The following is a 27,414-nucleotide window of genomic DNA, read 5'->3' on the forward strand; positions in this document are numbered from 1 at the left end:
GAGTTAAGGTTTGCGGCAAAGGCTTGAGTGAACGGTAAGCATACAGAACCAGTACTGGCTTAAAAGTGAGGAATTTCAGAGGCTTGTGGATTCTGATTTTGAATCATAACGTAACTTTAACTGTGTGTTTTCTGTAAAAACATTTGGGGGGGAGTTCATGTGAATGTTAGCGTGTTCTTTTAAATTTGTGGTTTCAGTGAATTTATAAGGTTTCTAGCGGTTGAATGCGGGGCCACTGCCTCTGTGTACAAACGCATGGCAAACTGCTTTCTACCGCGCACAACAGGAGTTGGACTGGTCTTAGGTCAGTATACCCAACGAGGCCCTGCAGCCAACTACAAGCCTAATGACTTCAGCCTTTTTCCCCCTTTTTTGAAATTAGCAAATTTCTTAAACCTCTTGTTTTTAATCTTTCAGATTTTATTTATTCACAACATCATACTGCATGCAAGAGTTTTTTTATTGAATCCCATTGACAGATTTCTGCTTTTCATTATTCACCCTGCCTCTCAATCTTGCTCAAGTGGTTCCTAAATATGTCTTTTTTTTTTTAACTTTGTGAAAGTCAGAAATTCACTGCAAACCTGCAAGTTTTGGTAACGCACCAGTTTCTGAACACAAAATGGTAGCTGAATGTTCATTTTTTTGGAATTCTTTCACCCAATGCTTGGTCTCTGTATTGTGGAGTTTTCCCGCCCTTACCCGACTACTCCCCTTTGTGACCTGGAACGGATTATGGGAGTCTCCTCTTTTCTATGGGAATTTTTTTCCACAATACAAAACTTTTAAGTTTGGCTGAATTTGTGAATTTCAAATGATCAAAACAAAAAAAAAAATCAATCTGTTCTCACGCATTCACATTTCATGAAATATTAAAACGTGACTGACAGAAGTCAAGAGTTAACAGCCAACATACATAGAAGAATTAACCCTTTCAAGTTCACGAACCCCGATTTAATAAATACAAAATAAAAAAACATTTTCTGAGTTTAGTTCTACTTTCATGCCAAAAGTGGTGTAATTCCATTTACTGGTCTTTAATGTAGTCGATAGATAAATTTCCTACAGGAGCTAAAATGTAAAATACATATTTTTTGGCCTCCCCTTAACGTTTTCCTCATACACAGATCAGCACGAAGGCTGGCAAGCCAAAACTAAGCCAGTTTCACTAGACGTGTGCCAAATTTCAGCGACATTTGTCAAACAGGCCCCCTAAAAAAACAAGCATTGACAAAGCCAATAGGTCTTGCATATGCAAGAGCTATTGGCATTGCCAATGTGTTTTAGCCATGTTGTATACCAGCGTGGTTACTGTTCACCATTGCTAAAAGTTGGTGCGTAGAGTAGTGGAGTGGCGTAGAGTAGTGGCGTGGTATAGCATGGAGTAGAGTGTCAGAGTGTAGTAGAGAGTCATGAAGTGGAGCAGCGTGCCGTAGACTGGAGTGGCAAAGTGGAGTAGTGCAGTGTTGAAGAGTGGAGTGGCAGAGTATCATGGAAGAGAGTGGCATAGAGTGGAGTGTTGTACAGTCGAGTCGAGTGTCAGAGTAGAGTGGAGTACAGAGTTGTAGAGCAGAGTGAAGTACACTTTTGTAGCATGGAGTTGAGTAGAGTGTTGTAGATTGGAGCAAAGTGTAGTAGTGTGTTGTAGAATGGAGTGACATAGTAGATTAGAGTGGAGCGTTGTAGAGTGGCACGTAGTAGAGTTTCATACCGTGGAGTAGAGTGTCAGTAGGGAGCTGAGCAGAGTGTAGTAGAGTAGGGTGGAATGTCAGAGTGGAGTAGAATGTCATGGAATGGCGTAGAATGGAGTGGCATAGAGTGGTATAGACTGGAATAGATTACAGTGTTCTAGAGTACAGTGGTGTGGAGTGTCAGAGAGGAGTGGTGTAGAGTGGAGTACAGTGGTGTACAGTGGATTGGAGTAGAGTCAGGGGCATAACACAGGCCCCCGCAGCCCCTGCAGTGCAGGGGGGCCCCCCAAGCTCCAAGGGGCCCCCTCAGAACAGCACTCTGGCTACAGAGTTCCTGTTCGAGCCCGGAGGGGGCCCCTCCACCTGCGTTGCAGGGAGGCCCCCTCCAGTTCCGTTACGCCAGTGAGTAGAGTAGATATCGTGGACTGGAGTGTCGTAGAGTAGAGTGTTGTACAGTGGAGTGGAGTAAAGTGTCAGAGTTGAGTGACAGAGTGGAGTATAGTGGCGTGGAGCCGGGTAGAGTGTTGTAGAGTTGAGTGGCGTACAGTGGTGTAGAATGCCATAGAGCGGAGTAGAGTGTCACAAAGTGGAGTAACGTACCATTGAGTATGCATGGTATGCTAGCATATTGCCATTACAGACAACGCATTTTCGGGAAAGAGCCAGTACAACGCGGTTATGATCACACAATGCAGTTATTAAAAAGCTATTACCACCAAATTCCTTTACCAAGCATGCCTTAACGACGAATATGCTTTCACAACGAAAGCTTATGTGAAGTAATGTTCAAACACTAAAAAAACCAAAGACACCGCCCCCACTTACGGTCACTTATGTTCATTTCGGGTCTAAGTCCAAAGCTACTCTCCGGTCACGGTCCGTCTTCGGTCACGATGCTCTCAGGTTTTTAGGCCTCTGGGGTTGTCCTGGGGGTCAGATAGAAGGTTGGATGGGTCCGGGGTATAAAGGCTCGGAACTGGGGGCGGGCCTGTTTTTAGGGCTCTGGTAATTGGGTGCTACAGAGCTGGTGCGCACTAGCAGCAGAGCCAAGAAGGGCGTGTCCCGGACCCTGCAGCCCGCCTTCTGGTTTTTGTGGCGACTGGCCGGGGCTCCAGGGATATGCAGAGCTTAATCCCATCCCGACGCCTGGTGTGGCTTTTTCTGGTCCCAAACTGTGGTTTTGTCCGTTCGAGCGGGACTGGGAGGACCCATGATCGGCCTCCACGGCCCCAGCAGTGCTGCTTTTACCCCACCGGCATCATCTGCTCTCTGGCCCAGACTTGCAACACAGAGCACTGGGGGGGTTCATAGAGGCCCCCGGACTTGCACCACCCACCAGTTAACAAGGTTCCACAGTACACTCGGCCAGTGGGGCCCTGCTGGCAGTGCTCATTATTGCTAATAACCCCCCCTCCTCCCCGACTTCCTAAGATGACCTGCTAAGCGCAGAAAAAACAATCCCAAATTCACCCTGCAGCCCAACCCGGCTATTACCACGCTTGCCAAATTTGGAGCACCTATATGCCTTTACAAACCATTGCTTTACAATGAAAAGTTTGCGGCAAAGGCATGCGTGGTAAAGGGATATGCGTTGTAAAACAATTTGTAATAAATGCCTGCGTGGTAATGATCCATGCGTTATATTGACAGCATAGCAAAGGCATGCGTGATAATTACATGCGTGGTTCTGTCATCCAACCCAAATTTTCAATTCAAATGATCAATACATTTGTAGACCTACAGTTTGACTGATAAAACTATATAGCGCACAAACGATAATGTGAATGTGTTTCCACCACACTTCAGAGTTACAAAAAATGTGCTTCATTAGTGCTTTGCTAAATCTGATATAGTACACTTCATTTACTGGCATATAACATTTTGCTGTGTGCTAGAAAAAAAACATCCAAAAGTCTTTTCTTTCACATCCCCCGTACCAAGCAAGATTGTCACATAAATCATCTCACTTTGCAGTCAGAGAAAGAAAACTAAACACCAAGCTCCCTGGAAGACAGCGCCTAACATTTGACCTGTCTTTGCACAGCAAATGTGACAAGATAAAAAAAAAATGTAAAGGCTCGTTTGTTGCTCAATACCTTGTGAACTCCAGCATTGTTGTTTTGGGGGTCTTCAGCACCATCCACTTCCCTAATTCCAGTGCCAATAACATTGGCTGAAACCGAGGAAGATGATTTTTTAAGTTATGCTATTAGCAAAGATCACTGACCACAATAAACAAGCTTATAAACAAAACATTGTTCCTCACGGGCATTCCCCGATTGATTTACTGGCAGAGATGAGCAGGATCAGTCAAGAAGAAATATGGGGGGGCAGAAAACCTTTTCAAAGAAATACAAAAAGTTTACTGATGTGAACTATCACACAGGAGCCAAATGAAAAACACATGTACTCTCCAGAAGTGCCTCACAAAAAAGAAAAAGAAAAAAAGAAAAAAAAAAAAGAGTTCCTAGAAAGTAAGCACTCGTGGAAGAATACAAGAAGCCAGTGAGAGAGGTGGGAGGATGTAGGTGGGTCTAAGACATGCTGTACAGCCAAAACAAATAAAGCCAGCAAATAGAAAGCATGCAAATGTGAGTTACAAAACACCAAGCCAATGGCAAGCAATAGGTGGAATGCATTCCTAGGGACGTTTTCAGCATTATCCCTAGTATGTCTTTGCACCCAGACAGCTGCGCTGTCTGACAGGCCTCGACCTAATAACATTATCAATGAAAATGTAGTTGAACCATACATAACTCCACAATCGCCATTGTAACACACAGGATCGAACATGAAACACTGAGTAACAAATTAGCAACTGCACACTGAAGGAGCGACTGAAGTAAGCTGTGCATACATTTAGGGCAGATGCAGCAGTGTACTCCATGCCCCATACAACGCGTGTAACCCCAGCCTTCTAACACATCATAACTGCCCAATGTTCCACAGACTGACCAAGCAAAGCAAATATATAGCTATAACAACCCTGTGCCTCCATTTCCAAATCACATGCCCACTCTTGCAATACACAGCCAGGATGACTAGGCAATGGAAGATTCACTGTCTGCACGCTAGACGGTTCAGTTAACCAGTCTATTTCAATGTTAATGTACGGTTAAACCTTCCCCTAATCAGGTTCCTGGCTGACTCCTGGTAATAAAACACACAATGGCAGCAATTTTAGACTATAAGATTCAAAATTGAAGACTCCATGCTTACACACTGTAGAGCAATCTTTAAACCAAGTTATCACCGTAGAGTCCAAGTACCAAGTCAGAGTATTTATGTGCAATTGTGGGCTGGCACTGAACCAACACGTTTTCAATTTGAGACAAAATACATATGCCTATTTACTTCAGCCAAGGCAAACGGAGGTCAGTTATTTTAGGACTTGCACAAGAACGGTTTACCCAAGTTAAATTACAAGCCAACAAAAATAGCCCTTACGTTTGACGAAATGTAAACTCCGATACCTTTCACTTTCAGAAACCAAGGTGCTGTTTTGACAATTAATATGTAAGCATTCTACTAGCGTTAAGTATGGAGATGGTTTTCTCAGAAGGCATAGACACATTAAAACTAAGAAGGTGTCTTGTCTCACTCCCAAAACACCATACAGCTGCCTTGGAGGGCTACCTTGCAAATTGACGTTTTAGGAAAATATTTAAAATTCTAGAAATTTGAAAAACGTATGAGAAAAATTATCTGAAATGAAGGAGGGGTAGAGAGAAAGACAAATTTGTATTAGATTAAAAAAACCTAATAAAATTGTCGGAACAACTACATTTCAAGTTTGAAAAAAGTAGACCGTCTGAGAAAAGTTCCAAATAGTTTAAAACACGTAAATTGGGTTAGTCTTCGGTTTGAAGATTAGGTTAATTGTTCAAAATGAGGTTAGGGTCATCTATAGTGTTGGAGTGGAGGGGAGAGAGTCTTAGTTTTGGGTAAAGGGGTAGGGCAAGCGAAGTGTATAGTGTGTGGGTTAAGGAACACCGCAGCAATGGGTAAGTGGCGGGATAAAGAGGTGTGAGTAGTAGTGTTAAGGTAATTTACAACAAGGGTGAATACTTGCAAATAAAAGATGCAGTATTCGAGAAATGTAAAAAACGGAATTTCAAACTACTTGCCAACTCCATAGATTGTATTAAGTTTCAAACTGGTTCGAACATTTGACTTTTCCATCCCAATAGTTTGTCCTACATTCCCATGCGGCCTTCAATGGTTGTGGTGAAAAAGATAATTTGACTGAATGTCAAAAGGTATAAAGCTTAGCTACATACACACATGCAAAAACAAAGCTCAGCACCAGTTTTTGCTATAAGCAGTTCTCCCTTACTCCGATGGCAACATTAACAGAGGTCACTAAATATTCCTGTTTACAAATATACAAAGTTGATCCTTCTTCTTGAGCAGCAACAACCATTTCTTACATCAAGAATGGTGTGCTGCTATACTATTCTTGGAATTATATCCAAAAGGTGAAAAAATAAAATGTACAGAAAGCCTGCTCTGTACTATCCTATTTGCACTTCCTCCTCCCCCATTTAAATGTTCCCCCCCCCTCACACCACCTCCAGCTGGTGTACATTAAAAACAGCCTATGTGCTTTCCCCAGTGCTTGTTACACATGTCCTTTCATTTATCCGCTTCTTTTGTAGTTCAACTTGATAAACTATGCTGCCAGCCTCCTTTAGTGCGTACTGCACCAAAATTAAACAGCCAAAGAATGTATAATGTAACATTTTGATTTGGCTTGCCCTGTCATCTCATCTGTTTTGTTAAGATATAAGGCACTGTTTAATTGGCTTTGACATAATCTTAAAAATGTAAAGTGTGTCAGTATGTCTGCAGAAAGGCACAACAGAATCTGAGATGTCTGATTTTATTTGAGGAGACCAATGGCTCATGAGATGAAGCATGCAGGGCTTGGGCACAGGCAGTCACACAATCAGCTAAAGGTAATTTCGTTTTTCTTCTTTGAGATCCTGTAATTGCCATTCTTTGGAAAATACAGCTCCAGAGCCCCAGCTACCTCGATATTTTGATGCACTTCTGCTGTAAATCACACTTTCGGGAAAGTTTGTAAAATGTTCAGAATCTGCATGAATCCCAAATTCCGTTTTTCCGAATACAAAATCTGGACTTTTGCACTATCCTCAAATCAAGATGCCTACCTTCCTCTGCCATTTACAATAGCCGGTTGATCCTCAATCCGGTTACTTCATGGTTTGTTTTTGATCTGTTTTGGAGACGTTTTTCCTCAGCGCTGTTACGCTTTATCATTAGGTACAAAGTTTATTAGCCAAATTAGTCCATGTAAAGGGAAAATAGAAACTGTAACAAATAGCTATTTTCCATATTAGATCCACTGCTACAGTCCGAGCACAAATTCTTATATCAACAATTATTACTTGTTAGACACGAGTTTCGTCACTAAGGAACTGGAAGCGAATATTCAACACAGAGGTATAGTTGTGGGGCACATGGGGGTCACATATGAACAAGTGAGACATTAGGTCACATTGCTCAGACAGCAACAGTGATGTGTATAGACAAGTGTATTGTGTTGCACCTGCCTTCTTTAAAGTAAAAAGGTGTGACATAAAATGGGAAAGAAAATACAGTTTGGCCTTTTATTAGTCCTTGATGGAACAGTATATTATGGCACATGAGTCCCTTTTGAAACACGATTAAGAGCCCATCTCATGCAGTAGTTCTGTATGTTCCTTATCTACAACTACTAGATTTGTGCTGATAGATACACCAAGGGAATAAAGACAGTGAGTCATAAATAGGGCTCCCAGTTTTTTTTTTTTTTTTTCAACGTTTCCGTCTGTATTTATCCATATTTATTTTTGGGCCGTCTTATTGGTAATTATCCATATTTATTTTGTGTTTCAAGAATAAATGTAGCTGTAAAATTGTATATTTCTGCGTTTATATAACTCCAGCTCTTCGACGTGCACTCAAACATGGATGCCTGGCACGTTTTAGCAAACTAAGCAACCACGTATAACAAAAGACTACACTCGCAGGTACATATTGGCATCATACTACAAAAATATGTTAACAAATGCTTGTATTTAAGGAAATCTCATCCTGCATTTTAACCCTCCATGCTGTCTGCCTGCTCAGCTGTTGCCTAGAATTCATTAAAGACCGCATGGAGAGTTTGTCACACGAAGCACCATTTTCAGTTTTTTCAGCTTTTAAAAATAAATACATAAAGGAAACAAATTGTTTTCTGTCTGTATTTATCTGTAAGAATCAGTAAAAGCCTTAGTCATAAACTGTATTTTTCATTAAACGCAACATTACTCCGTAATCTAGAGATTCTTGGAATATCTGTGGTGTTGAGAGCTGTAACCACGTTTAATTTTTTTTGGAAGTTCAGAAACAACTCGCTCCGTAGCACAAAGCTTGGTTCACTTTGGGTCAGGACCAGCATCCACTGCACCAGACCGCTTCCCATCTCCTCTCAGTAGACGCTCACCTGATCGAGGGCTTCAGCTTGTTCACCAGGTCACGGGAGAGCTCTTCGTTGGGTGGTGTGGAGTAGTCGCGAATGACCTACGATATGGCAAGAAAACCGATTACAATTCAGTATCTGCCAAGTAACTTCATGCATGGGGTAGGATTTGTTTATTATCAACAATTTTATACAGCATGAACAAGACCCAATGGGTGGCAGAGCACTTTTCATATGATCAGTGTCTTGCAAGTATCAAACCATGACAATCACAAGCATCAAAGCAATGCAAGAACAGCAGATCAGGGTTTGTAACGAGCACACTCTGTGATGGGGCAGTGAGGGAGAGACCAACACTAGCAAAAACATGAGGGATGGAGGCAGAGATCTGTGGAAATGGTCATCACATACTCTACAGTAGTTTAGTAGGCAGGAGCAATAAACTTTCATTAGAAAGGTACCGGTAGAATTAAATCTAGGAGACACGACAAAGACCAGAAGGTGATCGTACGCTCTGGTACAAAGCCCTTCATGCCGAACTCCATATTTCTATGAACAATGTTCCCATTGGAAATAAAACACTCCCTTAATGGCAGTGACCAGGAACACAGAGGCGGCAGACAGTAAGTTCCGAGAGGTGGATGAAATCATTTGTTTTACTAGCCCAGAATATAAAGATAGGAGTGAATGAGAGGAGAACATTAGGAGGAGAGGAAGGTTGGAGCAGGTCTCCGTTCCTTGTGTACATGTTTGATGAAAGTAAGCGCAGCAGCGCGGTGCAGGATAGACCTGCTGTGTAAAGAAATAGGAGTTGAACGCAGGAGACAATGCTGGACTGAAGCTCTTTCATGCACTTAGCTCTTGCTTCATCACATACCTGTTTGAATGCATGCAGGAGAGCTATACAACGGGAATTGGATCCTGTGATGATGCCGTTTGAGTACTGCAGCCCAAGCCGCACCACGGATGGATGAATGACTGTGGCGGGAATGCTGAAGAAAGACAGGGACCAACGTTAGCAACTCAGTAGAACAAAAACAAGCAACGCCACCGACAGTGGCTTCCATTCACTTCTCTTCTGAGGAGCAAAGGAATGAAATGCGGGGTAAAGGGAACTGATGAAAGTCCCAAAGAACCATAAAAAGCGAATAATTAATACATTTATAATGCACACACTACCAAGCAGACAGGTCTCTTAGTGAAGGCGTTTTTGAGCTTCAATTAGGCTATTTTTTGGAAGCCTTATTTAAAGCTGGGTCAGGTGGACAGCAGTGTGAACTCTTGTATCAAAAGCTTCCACAAGATGAGACCCACGAACACCAGCCCCCTGTCTTATACTTTTATAAGGGAGTACAAAGTAGGCTTTGGTAGATTCTTGTAGAATAATTATTGTAATTTTTTTTAGCGGGATTTACAACGCACAACAAACACTACAGCTGAGTCTCTCGTCTCTGGGTGACCGTGTCCTCAGAAAGGCTAAACAGAACAGGTTAGTTCACTGATTGAAAAGCCAAGTGTCAAGGGCTTTCCTGAACCTAAGCATTTTCTGATGTGTCTCAGATTTCAACCAGTATAGAGTTGCAAAGTTTGGCCCTGTACCCTAAAGGAACCACCTCCCCAATGTGAAAACCTAAACCTAGGAACAATCATCATCCTTTTGTTGCGTGACCTTCGCGCCACTAAGCCGATGTTTCTGAAATTTGTAACTTTAGGGGGGGTCAGGAAGGGAAGGACGGTCTCTCCATGAAAATTTTAAACACTATGTAAGTGGATTTGAAGAGAATTCTATTCCTAACAGGCAGCCAAGGAAGCTGCCATAGGTGGCTAGAGGTAAAATCAAACCTCAGTTGAAAAACGGATCTGACCAGGGAGTTCTGGATCCTTTAGAGACATTCGATTGAGAATTTAGGAATACCTTATAGTCCACGTTCCCATAATTTAGTCTGGTACAGACAAAAGTATTACCTGCCATAATTCTGTGAGAAAATTATAGAAATGGGAAGTCTCTTCTGAGTAGCCATATTTGATGAGCGCACGCTTTCAATATTTGGGAGATCTGAGCTTTAAAATCCACTTTGATATGCAACAAGAGTCCAAGATTCTGGCATTGGGAATGGGTATTAACCTCGGTTGTAGGGCCAAAGACGGTTGTCCCACAGATTGAGTTACAGATGATCGGTAGAAGGTTTCATTTGGAATGGTTGAACTTGAGGTAGTGCTGCCCACATCCAACTCACAAAGTCCATGGTTGTGTGGACTACCCTTTGGGGGTATGGTGATAATTATGCAAGTTGATAAGTTGTGTTATCATCTGCGTAGACACAGTAGGATACTTTTAGCACTAGAATGCCTAAGCGGCCCAACCAGAAGGGTCATGCATAGATTGAATAGGAGTGCAGCAGAAGGAATCATTGAGGCACAAACCACTTAATAAGGGAGGAGGAGGTGGTGAAGGCACCCGGTGGATGGATTCGGATCCACCTGTAAGAAAGGAGGAGATCCATTTAGGGCCATGCCCTTACTACTGAATGAGTGAGACAAGGAGAATCCTACGGTCAATGGTGTTAAATAGTGCGGAGAGGTTTGGAGTAGCAATATTCATAAGCCACCTCCATTTATCAGGGTGTGAAAATTGTTCACCTCTGAGAGATTAACCAGCCTGCTTAGTTACAGCTGAAATGGTTGTCAAATCATGCAAATGGTAGTAGTTGTTTAGTCATGATTTTCTCAAGTATTTTTGATAAGAATGGGAGAGGTGAGATAGGCCTAAACACTTGCCAAGGTGTCTGAATCTAGGACATGTTTTTTAACCAGAGGTATCACAAGAACTTTAATTTGGCGGGTACAACCCCATCAATTGAAGAAGCAATGAGTATTTGCGTCAACCGAGTGGCAAGAGCGGTCCTACTGGATTTAAGGGGAGCAGGTGGGGACATTGCTTGGGATGACCCTGATATTTTACTCATCTGGAGGAGCTGAATGCAGGACTCCGTAGACATGGGAATAAAACTCAACAAGGGTGGTGAAAGGACATTGGTCTGTAGTTGTAGGGGTAGGCGTCCCCAAGGGAGGGTAATGGTGGAGTGATGCAAGAAAGTTTGTTTCTTATTTAAAAGATGTTCTCCTTGATGAAAGATCCAAGCTTATAAATAAGTTGTCGCCAGAGGACAAGGTCCTCTGTCCCTGGTTGGGAGTTACATATGGTTCTCATTGTGCTGAGAAGTTCCCTGCACCTATTTGGAGAAAATAGAAGTTTCTGAAAGTAGGTTGCAAATCAGACGGTTACATTAACACATCTGTCTGCCATATTCAACATGTGGCCGAGGGGTATTTGATGTTCTCCAGGCTTGTAGATGGAAGAGGGAAATCTGCTACAACAAGCATGATGAAGCTAAGTTTTTATATTTTGTAAATATTCAACAGCTCAGCTTAACGCATAAATGGTCCTTGTGCCAGAGGCAGTGTGTTGCTCGTCTTACCTGGAAGCCATGATCTCAGCAGCCTAGCTCTGTGACAAGTGTAAAGGCCACATCTTGAACCCTTTAGAGGAAATCAATTGGGACGGTTGGCAAACCTAAATAAAGATTGTTGAGATAGTCTGCACTCATGTTAATGGCTGCTCTTACCCCTATGATTTTAAGGGTGGTAGACCGCATTGTGGGTAGAAGCGTGACTTCCGCCAGATGGTGAAAAACGCTTCCTAGACCTTTCCTAACTGGGTATTCAGAGTCTTCAGCAAAAATAAGCCAATGTTTTTTAACCCTATAGGAAGCTATTCACTTTTGATCAATTAAGTTAGGCAGGGGTATAGTATATAAGCCCCAGTTATGAACTGTGCAAAGCTTAAGTCCCTGGAAACATTCTGCTCCCCATAATTATAAGTGGGATGGTGTTTCCACACCAGGCCAAATTGTACCAGCAGGAAAATCCAACCAGCAATTTTGCTTTCGGAAAGGACTGCAGTGCAGCCAAGCCCCCGTCTAAGACATGAGGAGCATGTAGTGTCACATCCTCCCGTTCTCTCATCAACCATCCCCACCACCCTGCATCAGCTGCCTTGTGGACATTTCCCACCGGTGTTAAGCCGGTGGTAAATGCTGAGTTAATCTCTTGCAAATTGGAATTCCATGGGAAATTCAATCCCACACAGTTATTCCACATTCTGTGGGAGTGAACTCTATATGTGCACATCTACCAGCTGCAAAAAACTGAGATTCTGACTACTTGGAATTTCCACACATATCCCCATCTAACTTGTAATGAGGCCCCAAGGCAAGAGCTCCCTGTGGTGCCAAACAGGATGCCTTCAGTCCTGCAACAGCGAAGCGATAACTAATTGGTGTGAATTCAATTTCATATGCTTTTCAGTCAGTTCTCGAGTTCAATCAGTAAGGTACCATCCACAACAAACTAATAGAGAATTGCATATCGCCTATGCCAAATTGTCCCCCTCATTCAAATGGGGGATGAGAGGGCAAGTGAATATTCAATAGCACAGATGACAAAAAAAGAACCCTGTACAACCCCATAGCATGTAGTAGCTTCTCGAGACACTGTCCGAAAGGAGTTTGCATTTTATGCGGTTAACCATTATGGTGTATTATTCCTTTCCCCCACCCACCAATAAGTCCCTTTCATTTAAAATGCAAGAGCTGAGTTGCCCAAGACAAAAAAATTAGGGGGGCTTTAAACACAGTACTGACACAGAGGACACCATAAACGGAATCTATAAAATAATGCTTATATCAAGACACACCTACTAGGTCTTATAGTTTTGGTTTGATAATTTAGTAATGATGTTTGGCCCCTGGTTTAATTTGTCAGATGCTTACACTGAAAGATTTATGTTGTCACAAGTCTTGAGACACCTGCTTTCGGGTTGTGCAGCAAGTCACAGTGTTACTTTATTAATATACTTTGAACATTTTGTAGCCTAATGTTACGGCACATTAACAGTGCTCACGATTTACTCAGAGACATTACATATGACAGTGGTTAACAAATAATGCTGTGTCCGATATGCCTGTCTACAAGCAAATATATGTGGACTAATTCGGAGTATGCTTTGAGCTTATATTCTACATTTTACATGAGTAATTCATCACTGTTACTTGTGGTCTCTTGAGGGTACACTGTATACATTATATCTCAATGTAAGTCCCTGCTAGTTTGCATCATGTAGGTACAATCCCCATGTACATTCTTGCAACCGTGAGAACATTCAGTCATACATTTATTCATCCTTGTAAATAAATGTGGTAAATGGAGCTAGGGTTTGGTTTCCCTCCTCCACTATAAAAACCCAAAGTTTTATCAACTCGAGGAGAGGAACACAGGATGTCGGGCGACACAATGCTGGCACGGTGGGCGCTCTGTCCATGAACTCTGAATGCTAGCAACAAACTGGCTGTGCTCTCCCTGGCTAGCCAGAGGAAAGGTGTGGAGGGGTTGGGATACAGGTCTAGAAAGTGGCATAAAATATACTATAGGATTGAACTATCCTCTACCTAAAATGATATAGATGTTTTTCTTATTCACCTTTCTAAACTGCACTGATGGTTTGAATAAACATTACCATAATTGTCTTTTCCAATGCTCCAGCCTATGTAATAAAAAATGTTTAACTATACATTTGTGGTATTATCTTTACTTCCCAGATTCCACCGCCCCATTTTTATGAATGGCCCTGCAATAGTTTTTGGTGGGTCAGAAATAGTATCGATACGGACGCAAGCTCTGAGACTTACCCTATAAAGGGTCTGTCAGACGCCTGCCGGTGTTCCCCAGCTCTCCTGCTATGTATGCCTTACAAGTATTCTTGCTGGGGCAGTAGGAGGAAATGGCCAACTCCTGTGTGTCTGAATTTGTTAATTTAACGAAGCATTAAAGGGTCTACTAGCAGTGCACTGGTGCCTTCCCCAAACCTTCCCCGCTGTTCTAATGAACATCAATCTGCATTCAGGTCCAGCCACAGAATGGTAATGTAGGCAAAGGCACAGTGGTAAAGCGAATACTCACAAGCAGCCACTGGGATTGACTCATTCTTATATAAGAACCTGTTTTGTTTTTGGGACTTCCGCTTACATGTGTCCATGATTTTGGGTTAAAAACTGTGGGTTGCCACACCAGTATCAACAGGTACACACCTCAGCAACAGGCATGATCTGTCCTACGCACCTCATCTGCTGCGTCAGAGGGATCTTCCGGCTGTACTGATGCAGGTGGGAGAAGAGGTTGACCTTCGTTCCATAATCCGGCCTCAAAGGGACCTGGAAGGAAAATGTCAGGAGAAAGGAATGGTTGGAGCAGGAGACGCACAATTCAATGAAAATTTAAACTACACATAACCACTTGTTAGAACATCACAGCAAGCAAATAAAAACAAAACAAAAGCTGTGCTTCCCCACAACATGAGCGTTACCCACTCTGTGTAACACCAGTTTGGTCACAGGCCGGAAGCTGGAGTCACCCAACACAGAATGGGAAGGCGTCACTTAATTTGCAAAGAAGGAATACAAACCAGAATGGCCCTGGATGAATGACAAACAACTCACACAAACACAAATCTATTAAAAGCAATAGCTAGGTAGCATTTCAGAAAGGGCAACATGCAAACCTTTATTGCGGGGACCTGCTTAAAGCAACTGCTAAACACAGCCTGCAAGAAACAGAAAAAAAGGTATTGAACAATCATATAGTGGCTGTGAAAGGGGCTTGGTTATGAATATTGGTAAATTACAATCCAAAAGATTCCAAAACCGTCGTACTCGAGGCATCGTTATTGGTACAAGGCTGGGAAGTTCGTGGTTTGATACACGGCGACAGACTAAGATTTTGGTTCTGTCAATGGATGACAGTTTTGGAAAACAAGTAGTGCAACATACGAGTCTCTTCATTGATGGGCCCTGCGGGTTGGAATTATCACCACAATTTAAAAAGATTGGGACTAGTGACTATAGAGCCTTGAACAAGTCGTGGGTTAATATTCCCGACGAAACACGTGTTGGCTAAGAACTGGTACGAATACGAGAAAAGAGGAAAAGAATAAAGAAACGAAGAACCTCATCAATTTGTTTTAGCTTTGTGACTAAATGGACTTACTTATGCTACTGCGGTCTTATTTTCAATAAGTAACGTGTGCTGGGGTTGTAATTTGTTAATATTTGTGGCTTTTTGCCACAAGTTTGGGGAGGCCGGTGGTTCACTCCACCTTACAGCACCGTTGTACTAATTCAATTTCTTTGTCGATATTTGGTGAAATCACCCTGGTGGTGCCAGTTTCCCTAACAATCATACCACCAACCTTTTGTTCTATGAATATTGGTAAGCTGATCTTTTAGATCACATAAATGATAACTGTCCACATTGCACAGGGATCCTCAGCAACAAGATGGACATATCCTGAATCCATAACCAACACGTCACACTAGCTGCTTAGTAACCTGCTTCGGACTATTAAAATTGACCTCACGTTGCTTCAACCAGGACTTCGGGGAAATTGCAAACAGGACCAGGTGCTAAAGCAAACATCTACCTGGTCTGCTCTGATTTCAAACACCGTTCAGTGATCTTCTACTCGCATGTTGCTAGCCAGGTCAAGCCATTGCCTCAGTGACCCCAATAGGGCACCGAATTACTGATAAAACTTAGTGACTGTCAACTATGGCTCAGCAAACTCTGCACCATATTTCTAACAAGGATCAGTAATGGAGTCAAATTTCGACCACAGCTCAGATATTAGCAAACATTTACCAATCTCAGCAGCCCATACAAATCCCAAACCAAGCTCAGCGATGCTTTAAAATTCAAAATAGGGTAAGGACACCACATTTCTAAGCCCATAAAAATTATGACGAACACAGGTCATCGATTCCACCTAGATTCAAGCACCTCAAGTTTCCAGTTCAATTCCAAACACAGCTCAGTAAGGTTCACAAATTCCACTTACAGTAAAAAAACAGAAAAAGCTGCTATATTCCATAAATTAGTGTACCTAAAAAAAAAAAAAGTGATGTGGGTAAATATCAAAAGGGGTGCAGTGAGATCACAATTCCTTAACAAGTTTTAGTTATCTTATCTTATCTTATTCCAAACCACGCTCAGTGATCCGGTGTGATTTCAAGCATAGCTTTCTCAATCCAGGAAGGTTTAAAGAGGGCTCAGTGATGCTGTTAACTCCAAGCATAGCTTAGTGGGGAGTTTAAGCAAATTAATACCTCTGCACCTCCTCCAGATTTGAGATAAAGCTCAGCGACTGTGACCAATGTCAAAGACGGCTCAATGACCCCGCAGGATTGTAGTGACCTCGGATTCCAAATAAGGCCAGAGGTCATAGTAGCACAGGCAGATTCCTAACACAACTGATCAACAATGATCCACGTAACACTGCAGAGGCAGAGCTGGATAGGAGGCTCCGAGACACTAGAGGCAGATTCCAAATGCAGCTTAGATATCAAGAAACGACTGCAACTCCGCAGGTCAGCTGCATTCCATATAAACTCGAGTGCTGCTGCAAGTTTCGCTCTAGTGTCCGCACTGGTTTTGCTGCAGAGCTGCACATGCAAAACACCAATGACACAAACAACGCAGTGCACACAGGCAGGCAATAACACAGAGATACCAGAGCTTGGTAATCACTAGATTTTAAGAGATGAATAATTTGTTGTTTAAAAATAAAACCGCTATGCTCCTGTAATAATAACATTGCTGAGCAGATGCTGCAAGATGTCAAAACATGTCTCAGTGATTTGAATACAAATACATTTCTGTTTTCAGCATCCACCCCTTCGAAACAGAGCTTAAAGACAATCTGATGTCAAATACTATCAGTGGTCCGAAACCTCAAGCACAGCTCGGTGATGGAAATAACCACCCTCAAATCCAAAACAAGACCAGCAACAAACAGGCACCAATTAGCTCAGTGACACCCAGATACCAAATACTAATGTGACACTCAAGACACCCCACAGGCCTCAATGATGATGAAAGTACCAGACACAACGCTGTGAACTCTAATTTCTAAACACAACTCGGGCGCCATCAATTTCGATCTTGGCATTATAAAGAAAAGTGGCCCAATGCTTAAACTCTGACCATAAACACCTTAATGATGTTGAGAAATTTGAACAAATGGCAATCAGTAACTCCAGGGCAGTCTTTACCTTCGAGGTGTCAGTAAAGGATTATCCCTGAACTGGGTATGAACCTCAACTATGGTTTGAGTGCAGATGACCATTCAGTGGGTACGCCACATAAATAATGGTCTCTTCATTTATGCATTCAGCCGTCCCAGTGACCATTGCTATGAACTGTCCACCAACACGTATCACATGAAAAATACAGACAAAAAGGTGGAATGGATCAGTCAAAAGAGCTGGGGGCGGGGTTTGACACCCAAGGAAAACAAGCACTTTCCTTGTGGGAATCCCTCAACTGGGGGCATGACACTCTAAGAGAGTGCCTCAGGCTTGTTTAAGAGGGTGCAGAAAGGAGACCGGTTCATCCAGGGTTGGATGGAGGGCCTCTGCCCTGGTATGGGGCCAAAACCATCACCTGCAGGTCTGGCTCCCAGAGTGAGGCTCGTTTATCTTCCCCATATCAAGCCCATGCACTGCGGCTCATTGCTCCGCACACACTGTTGTGGGGACTATAGTAAGTCAGTGAAATGAAAGGCACCAGTAAGTGTGTGGGGAACAACGCAGCGTCAGATGCTAATGGATGCAGGAGTTTGTTGTGGGCAATGGGTGGCCTTTTGGGTTGTAAATGTCCGATGGGATGGCGGTTTGGAGCTAAAGGCTGAGAGACCACACATTACAAACAGTAGAGGCGCCCTGAAAGCTCTACACAGAAAGACACACCTTTTATCAAATAATAACTAAATAAATACTCTGATTTGTAGAGCGCGACTAATCACCCATGAGGGTATCTAGGCACTGTCCATAGGCACGGGAGACTAAATGATTTGCCCAGAATCACAGGATGCTGAGCCGACGCAGAGACTCGAACCTGGACCCTCAACTCCAAAGTCGTCAGCTCTGGCCATTATGCCACACCTTCTCCTTCAAACAGACTGATAAAGGTGGCACTATTGTCATTCACTCTCAAGAAGACTACCGTGAAGCATGTCTAGTTCTACTGAGAGACGATAGAAACTATAAAGAACTCCAGATGGACCCAACCGTCTACAAGGAGAAATATCGCCATTAGTAAACAAAGCCAAAGAAGAAGTTTGGAGAACACGAAAGAGTCAGACTTTTTGATTTCAGCAAAAACCAAGAACCCTTTATTTTTATACGTTACCCCAAAATAATAAACATGGCCGACCCATAGTCTCAGGAATCAGCTCAGTGTTGGACCCTCAATCACAATTTGTGGACTGGCACTTGAGACCTCTAGTCACCGAGCCGAAGCTCCATGTAAAAGAAACAAAGCACCTGCTGAACATCATAGTGGAGCTAGACTACGACCCCAACACAGAATGTATGCTGTGTCTGGATATCGGCATTATACCAGCATCCCTCAAGAGGAAAGTCTTAAGAGTGATAGAGAACCTCCTGGAAATAGAATGGTCCTAAATCACCCGATCAAGTGCATTATGCACCTGGTGAGGTTGGACCTGCCAACGAATTATTTTGCTTCAGAGGACAATCTATCTACAACAGCATGGCACTTCAATGGGAAGCACTTCGGCTTACAATGTGGCCTGCCTGTATGTACACTGGATCGAACAGCAGCATAAATGGACCAATAACCCCAGCGGACAGAAATGACGGTAATGGCGCTGTTACATAGACAACCTGGTCATCATCTGGAATGGCAATGAAGATAAAGCCACACAGGTTTTGCAATAGTTGAATAACCAGAATAGGTTCCAGAGATTCTCCATGACCTTAAGTAACAGTGAGGCGTCATTTTTAAATGTAACCATCAGAGCAGAGCATGGCGAACTATCAACAAATCTTTACACAAAACCTAAAGGACAGGAATAGCCCTTTGCACTTCAACAGCGCGCACCCTAAAGAAAAATTTCCCAATAGGACAATTTCTGAGAATTAGAAGAAAATGCTAAGACATCCAGGATTATAGTTCAGGAGCAAATAAACTCTCAACTAAAATTGCTATATTGACACTACCCAAAACAATTTATCCAGAAAGCCAATAAAAAGGGAACGTAATAACCATAGAGACCTTAGTAGCAGACAATAAGAAGGCAGAAAAGAAAGACCATTGGTGTCAGTACATGTTTCTAAGCAAGTGAAGAAAGTTTATCAATAAGCACTGGCGCATACTAACATGCAACCAGTTATCCTTTGAGAACCCCTTTTTCCATTTACAAGACACAGGAATCTCAGGGATATCCTAGTTCACACGAGATCAAGAAAAAACAATCCCAAGAATCAGAATACCCTATGGGACCTTCGTAGGGTTACAGGCCATTGCCCTTGCGGATAGTGTTCGGTATGCCCATTGACTGCCCGCCAAAAGTGTTCGATCTAGTACTCCATGGGAACAACCAAATCACACAAATTGAAACCTTAATAACATGATTTGATTGAGAGTCCATGCAAGCTGGGTTATATAGTGATGACACCAAGAAAGATTAAAATCAGGATTGGCAAACATCGCAGTAATGTACGTTGCCAGAGATCCTCAATGAAATGGACAGAACAAAACATAGAGAAAGCATATAGATACCTATTGAACTATTATAGAGAAAATGATATTCAGTGAAAACATAACAAGCACATTGCTTAAGCGGGATCAATAATGGGTATACAAACTGGGAACCCACAAGTTTGGCCTGAACAATGATTTACCCTTAATTTTATGTCAGGACCGGAGGCTTCAGATTATACTTTTATCTCTCTTCATGAAAGGGGAAGGAAGGACACAAACATGGGACTATGTGTTGATGATAATAGACACAGTGAAAGGACTATAGACTCTGGTTCCACCCTGGATCTGTGGGAGTTGCAATTTTTCCTGTTAATGTTTTGAAGATTTGTTTGAATATCTTTCATGACTGCTGTGAAATTTATAATAATAAAGTGAAGAGAGATAAAAGCATAATCCTCGCCTCTGTGTCCTTAATAGAATTGGAACTTACCTTTACAGTGCTTGGCAAATTCCCATTCCTTGTCGAAATTCCATTAATACCAGGTCTACCCACATCGTCACCAGTGTTATGTTCTTGAAACCAATATATTGAGTTCTTATAGTGAAATCAAAGGTGACTCAACCATAGTAAAGAAAATATTTGTTATCCCACTCTATACTGTGGATACTTGTATATTACGGATATCTGTTCTGGGATAACAAGGAAGACAATCTCCTAATTCATGCCTGTGTTAATACAATCCCCAGAAGCATTTTTTGCAGTGACGCGGAGTCTACATCACCCCTCCTGAGCCGAGACTTGCGGGGGCCAGAAAACTACAGTCCCCAGGAGCCTGTAGCAGCCTACATGACCATGATGTCATCACACTGCTGTGTGTGTGCAGAGTTCCAACACTCGACCGGCAAGGAATACACATACTGGGACTTCATCGCCAGTGTGGTAAGGGCGGAGAGGAGAGCTGGACTCATAGTAGGTCTTTTGCTGGCATGCTGCCCTTGATGAAGTGGTTGACGTGGGGGCTATAACCATTTTGATACTGAAACGTGACCCGCTAAACTCGCTTCACTGCTCGGATTACTTTCCCTTTATACTTTTATTTTTAAACAAAATAAGGGGAACCTGGTATCTCCTGTTGTGATCACACTTGCCCCCACTGTGTAAATACGGGGGCATGCCCCCACTCCCCCATATGTTGTATTATAGGTTTACCTAAATGATTAAGTCCTGATTATTGGTACCACACCCAACAGCTTCACGGGACACGTTTTTTCACACCCCATATTTTCTGGGCAATGCTATACCACACAGTTAACTCACGGTGCACCTGATCTCTGGACCATATAGTTTATAGAGATATTAATGGGAAATTACACAGCATGAATGCATGCATACAATATTTTGTCATGAGTTGTGTGGTTCCAACAAAGCATGATGCAGCTAGAAAGCCACAAGAATGCTACATGTTTATAGGCTGCATGTTGGAAACATCACTCTTGCTACAATTATTATGGTAAATGCTTTGTTTCAAATGTAGAAATCAAGACTGAGTTCCAATAATCTGGGTGAGTAGAACCCTGTTGATGCATGCATGTTGTCTGTGTTGTCTAAACAATAGGACTGATTTAGAGAACAACCCCGGGGCAGCCTATGTGTCCTGATGAAAGCCCTGGGCTCAAGAGAACTTGGGCTGAAACAGGTCGACCCGTTATTAGGGTAACAGGACCATTATATCCTTACCCCACATCAATTTTAGTCATAGATAAACAACCGTGATTAAAGGGATACCTTGGTTGTTGAAGGTATTTTTATTATACTCTGAAGACCCCTGCTAAAGTGATATCCAAAATGTTCCCTGGAATATGGTCGCACACATCCTGGGTTTTAGGGACCGGGATGAGACCGAAGATCCGAATATGAGGTCTCATCCACGCCACTACTAGAGTGCGCAAGGGTCTAACAAAGAAAAGTATTTGTTTTCTTTTATAGCAGGGAGATATCCAGAGGATATATTAATTTCCTCATGTGAAATAGGGGATACTTTTTTGTAATATGACAGTCTGCTTAGTGCATTCCCTTTCCCTTACATTTAAAGTCTCTCTTCCCTTCCTAAAGAAGGGTCCTGTGATACCCTTCTTGGTTTTTTTAGAGAGTAAAGAGACAGCTGAAGGTGTGACAAATGACAAAGGACCACTGAGAGCTACTTTGATGAGTTATCCGGCCTAGCATGCTTGAAAACATACAACACAAGGTTGCAGCTCTTAGTTCATTTCCTTTAAATGGGGCACAATATCTAAAAAGTGGATTATTATATTTATTGAAGGAAAAAGCTAGAGATAAAATATCGGACATTGTCCCTCTGTGTAAGATACTATTGCCACACAACTGCAGTGTCTCCTGGCTTTAGGTAGAAAAGCAAAATGAGAGGGAACATGGTTCCCTTCCGCCAAATTCATAGGTTGGTGAATAATATATTAATAAGTGGCATTTATAGAGCGCACGGCTACCTCCAACGGAATGGCATGGATGTGGCCCATCTACAGAGATTAATTTGGAAATGTTCCAGAGAACTCCAAGAAACATCAAGGACTAGCACTAAGCTGAATGAACTAAACAACAAGTCCAGGGGATTATTGGACGAATGCAACTGAACACGGGGAAAACAAATGCCGCAACAGCTCAAGTCTCTTGAAACTGGGAAAGATACTGCAGAAATGAGGGGTCCACAGTGGAGTATAATGGAGGAGAACAACGTCCTGGTGGATCAGAGGGAAAAGCTGAAAAAATGTAGAGCAAGAGTACTGCAAGACTTGGAATTCCCAGATGATGCAGGGGGGTCAGACCTTCGAGGTTTTGTACAAATGGCGGACTGAAGAGGATACCTAGGTCAGTCACCCTCTGTTTCTACACCTCATTTAAGGGAAATACTTCCTTCAAGTAATGGAGTGGAAACGGATTATGGTTGGTGTTGAAAAGAAAACTCTACCACAACACAAACCTTTCTGTTCCCAGATGTTGGTGACACCACATTTAAAACCAACAAACACTGACATCAGGAAGGAGCATTCCAAGAGAATGCAGAAATGGCAGACACCCTGTTAGCAATGGGAATTGTTACATAGACACTGAAGGCAGTCAGTGGCTTTAGGGTTAGGTGGAGAGTCAGGAGACCCTGATTTTGGGGTTGAAGACTGGTCATATACCTCTCTTGAGAGGGATAAGTTATAAACATGTAAGCGCACAAGTAGTTTAGGGAGACTCGTTCCAGGGAAATGTTTGGCCAGGAGAGGCGTCCAGAGGATTTTAGATTACTTTTTAAGGGACGTCGTGAGCCTCGGAGAGGGGCTACTTCCCTCACACATGAACAGAGGAAAGTATACGCGACACTAATAGCAGATTTGTGAACCAATATGTTGGACATGATCTGTTATATGTACATATAAGAAGCCACCAGAAAGGATTGTATTCCTTTACTACACTAGAAAAAAATTAGAACAGTGAACTCTAAAAAAGAGAAAAACAAGACAATAGAAATCTGGGTGTGATAGGAGCAGAACATACCAGATATGGACTATTACTTTTGCTTATACAACCTCTGCTTGATGTTTAAACGAAGTCCTGCGAATAATGCCACTGGTTGAAAAGGGCTGGAGGGAGGGAGGGCCAGCAGTACCTGTAGTAAATTATTTATACGTTTCGTAAGTGAAGAAGGGAGGGGGGCAGTGAATCATGGTGAGTAAAAGATTGGTGACTGATGTAAATATACTGCTCATGCACTCACTCTATTTGATGCTCATTCCTCGCTGCTGATGTGGAAACATTTATTGCATTCAGCTGTCTAACTCAATCTTTACTCTTGATTCTTCTTCCCACCCCTGTCGTTCCTTGGAACCTTTCAGATTGCTCAGGCTGCATCTTACAATTATGCAATCTTTTTATAATCCAACACAAGATAGGAGTTCCATTTCAGAGGTTTTAGATCTTGTGTCTGCGCACAGCTTGGACCAGCCATTGCAACTTAGCCAGAGCAAACGTCTCTTTAAGAGGGGCTCCCAGGCGTCTCTCCTCTACACCTAGGAGGCTGAAGATGGAATGTTTATGCTCCACTTAAATGGGAAGAAGAAGAGGAAGAAGACGACAACAACCAGGGCCCTGATTAGGCGGCCAATGCAGCTTGCACCACCCGTTGCCCTTGCCAGCACCCCAAAAGCTAAAAGAACGGTATAGGTGGCACGTAGGAGTCATTTTAAATGTAAACTGAATTAATAAACAACTTTTGGTGTTCATCTCTAAATTTGACAGACAGCGGCACCTATGGCAGACTGTCAGAAGTGCCGGTGTTAATTAAGTGCTGGTGCAGAGCACCGGAAACCACTGGCTCAAATTAAGCACTGAATGCATAGTATCCTGAGCCAAGTCAATGCTTTGATATCCCCTTCTTTGATTTAATCGTAAATGGATGGCTGCTACTATCTCCTGGTCAGTTTGGGCAGCTCTACTGGACCGGTCCTCAGAACTTTGAGCAGGGCCAATTTGAAGATTATCTCTGTGGGTTGGGAAGGTGAGGCTGTCAGTGTGTTTCGCAAGGTCTTCTTGTACCCTTCTGACTAAAGTTTATGGAACATCGTTATGATGTACAAGTCACTTTGTCTGCTCTACCAATGGCTAAAACCTTTTTTCTTTTCAGGGATATCAGAGAAGGTAAGTGAGCTGCCATCTGATTTTTTAGGTCTCGCCTGATCCAGCGAATGCGCTGCTCTGGCGAGACTTTTTGTGAGGGCTCAAAAAATGCTACCATGGCCAGCCTAGAGCTACAGTGCATGTGCGCGGGCGCGCGCTTAGGAGCAGAGGCTGGCAAACCTCGTCATGCTCATTAAGCGCCCGTGATCACTTTCACTCGCGATCACTTTCGCGGCGCCCCTTTGATGTGCTCGTTCACAGAACATCAAACATCAAAGAACATGTTGTTGTGTTAATGCTTTGCTGCGCCCGTTTGACTTACAATGTGCTTTCTCTTTCTCTTTCCACAAACTCGATGTTTGTGTTCCATTATTTTGAGATGCTTTTAGTATTACTGTCACACACCCAACCACACCCACACCCACCCAACCACACCCACACACAACCACACCCACACACAACCACACCCAGCCACACAACCAGCCACACACCCACACCCAACCACAACCACACCCAACCACAACCACAACCACACACATCCAACCACACCCCCCCAACCACACACCCCACAACCACACACCCCACAACCACACACACACAACCACACACACACCCACAACCACACACAAAACCACACACAAAACCACACATGCACCCACACAACCACACAACACACCACACCCAACCACACAAACACACCACACCCAACCACACAAACACATCCAACCACACCCCCACAAAAACACACCCAACCACACCCCCACAACCACACACACACACACACCCACACACAACCACAACCACACACACCACCACACAAAACCACACACAACCACACAAAACCACACACAACCACACATGCACCCACACAACACACCACACAACACACCACACAACACACCACACACCACACCCAACCACACAAACACACCCAACCACACAAACACACCCAACCACACAAACACACCCAACCACACAAACACACCCAACCAAACACACACAAGCACACCCACACCCACCACCACTCCCAACCACACACACACACGCACCCACACAACCACACACACACCAGCACACACATGCACCCACAACCGCACCCACAACCACACAACCGCACCCACAACCACACATCTACCCACAACCACACACACCACACCCGCCCCCACACACCCAACCATACACACACACACACCCAACACAACCGCACCCACAGCCGCACCCACAACCGCACCCACAACCACACATCCACCCGCACTGACACACAACCACACATCCACCCGCACCCACACACAACCACACACACCCAACCACACACAACCACACCCAACCACATCAAGCACTGGCATAGCCAATAGGTCTCGCCTTTGGGACCTTATAAGTGTTTAGCCACGCAACAGTTGATGTGGTTGCACCAAGGATATTGTGCTGCATAACTAAATACTTAGAAGGTCCCAAAAGCGAGACCTATTGGCTATGCCAATGCTTGTTTTTCTCATTGACTCTGGGGCTGGCTAGTGGCACAAGGACTACTGCAGATTTAGCTAACTAAGGCACAGTGTAGATCTGAGCCATCACCATTAGGTGCTCTCTCCTTTCTTTGTCTGTTTCCTGTAGTCTGAATCATCCACTCCATTTTATGGTTTGGCCAATAAAATACGTTTTTTCAAAATTGCTCCTTGGTTCCACCTTCTTGATGATCACCTCTTAAGCATTACATGCATGCACTCCTCCGGTATGCCTGCATCCTGAATAAATGAACAAGTTACTTTCCGTAATGCTCTTTGTAGTGGATCTCTACCCAACCAGAGATTCCTCACCTTAGAAAACTCCCTCTGCACCAGATTGGATCCAGAAACCATTTCTCCAGCAACACCCCCGTGCACCACCAAGTGTCATCGTGCAGCTCTGTGTTGACTCTGCACCGCACCAGTAGTGATGAAGCAGAGGCGCAGAGTTGAGTGAACGCCAGTGCAGAGAGAGTGCATAACACACCGGACCGGACTGTGCCACTAGACATGTCTAGGGAGTGTGTCTGGCAGATGAGAACTGGTCCAGAGTGTCTTCCAAGTTCTTTGGCTGGGCTGGGTAGATCGGCCACCAGGCAGCACAGCAAGCAGTGCTGATTTATGCAAGTAGAAGAGCGGAGGACGGTCTGGTCATGAACCGTAAGCTGCTCAGGGTGTCAGATGCGCCAATTGGGCATCCGCCAGCGTTAGCTCAACTAAGTGCCCCTGCAGAACCTTTGGGCCTAGAAAAACACCAGAGGGAGCTGGAAGTATGCCAAATATCTGCAGCATGGCTGCCTTAAAGGCGTAATTTTGATGCACCATCGCTGATGGCCAGGGAAGTTCTGCGAGTATCAGGATAACGTTTGGAATTGCGGCTCCAAAACCGAACATCTGGACTCTAAGGGACTAACATTCTGACTCCCTTGCGCATGCTCTTTCAAAGGAGAATGGTGGGATCTAGTAGAGTCCCACTACACTTTCTTGTGCTTGGGTTTGGTTTACGATTTTGACTTACCAGAAGATTTAGACCTTGAAGGTGACCTCTTGTGGGAGTGGCTTCAGAAGTGGAAGTGAGTCTGCACCCTTGGACTTAGAACCTTGGCATGGACTTATGCAAAGCCCATGACGACTTCTTTTGTTCTGCAATGTACAGCTTCATTTCTCAGTCCTGGTTCATCTACGTGTACATGAGGGCACATTTGTTGCACAACTTCGAGGCATGTCCCGAGCCCAAGCACCAGAGACGCACCTTGTACAAGTCAGTGATCAACATCTGTTTTCTGATGTTGTTCCATGGTTTGAGACCTATAGTCTTAGAGGGGACATCATTCCTTAGCACACTGAATTTTGCCAATTTTCAGAAGTCTTCAGAAACAAAATTGGGAGCAGAACTCCGGATGCTTTTTGAAAGGCGGGCAAAGAAAGGAATTAGCGTCCATAAGCAGGGGTGAA

The 27,414-nt window shown here is 43.4% G+C and overlaps 1 protein-coding gene across 1 annotated transcript in view; it reads right to left on the minus strand.

Moving 5' to 3' along the window:
• EIF2B4 (eukaryotic translation initiation factor 2B subunit delta) overlaps nucleotides 1-27,414 on the minus strand; it is an 89,343-nt gene that overhangs the window by 32,477 nt on the left and 29,452 nt on the right. The window contains exons 6-8 of the mRNA XM_085613290.1: nucleotides 14,338-14,429; nucleotides 9,038-9,152; nucleotides 8,185-8,261 (exon numbers count right to left, since the gene is read on the minus strand). Of these exons, the coding sequence (XP_085469416.1) occupies nucleotides 8,185-8,261; nucleotides 9,038-9,152; nucleotides 14,338-14,429 (284 nt within the window). The remainder of the gene's footprint in view (nucleotides 1-8,184; nucleotides 8,262-9,037; nucleotides 9,153-14,337; nucleotides 14,430-27,414) is intronic.

This window comes from Triturus cristatus, chromosome 6, assembly GCF_964204655.1.
Source record: "Triturus cristatus chromosome 6, aTriCri1.1, whole genome shotgun sequence".
Lineage (NCBI taxonomy): Eukaryota > Metazoa > Chordata > Amphibia > Caudata > Salamandridae > Triturus > Triturus cristatus.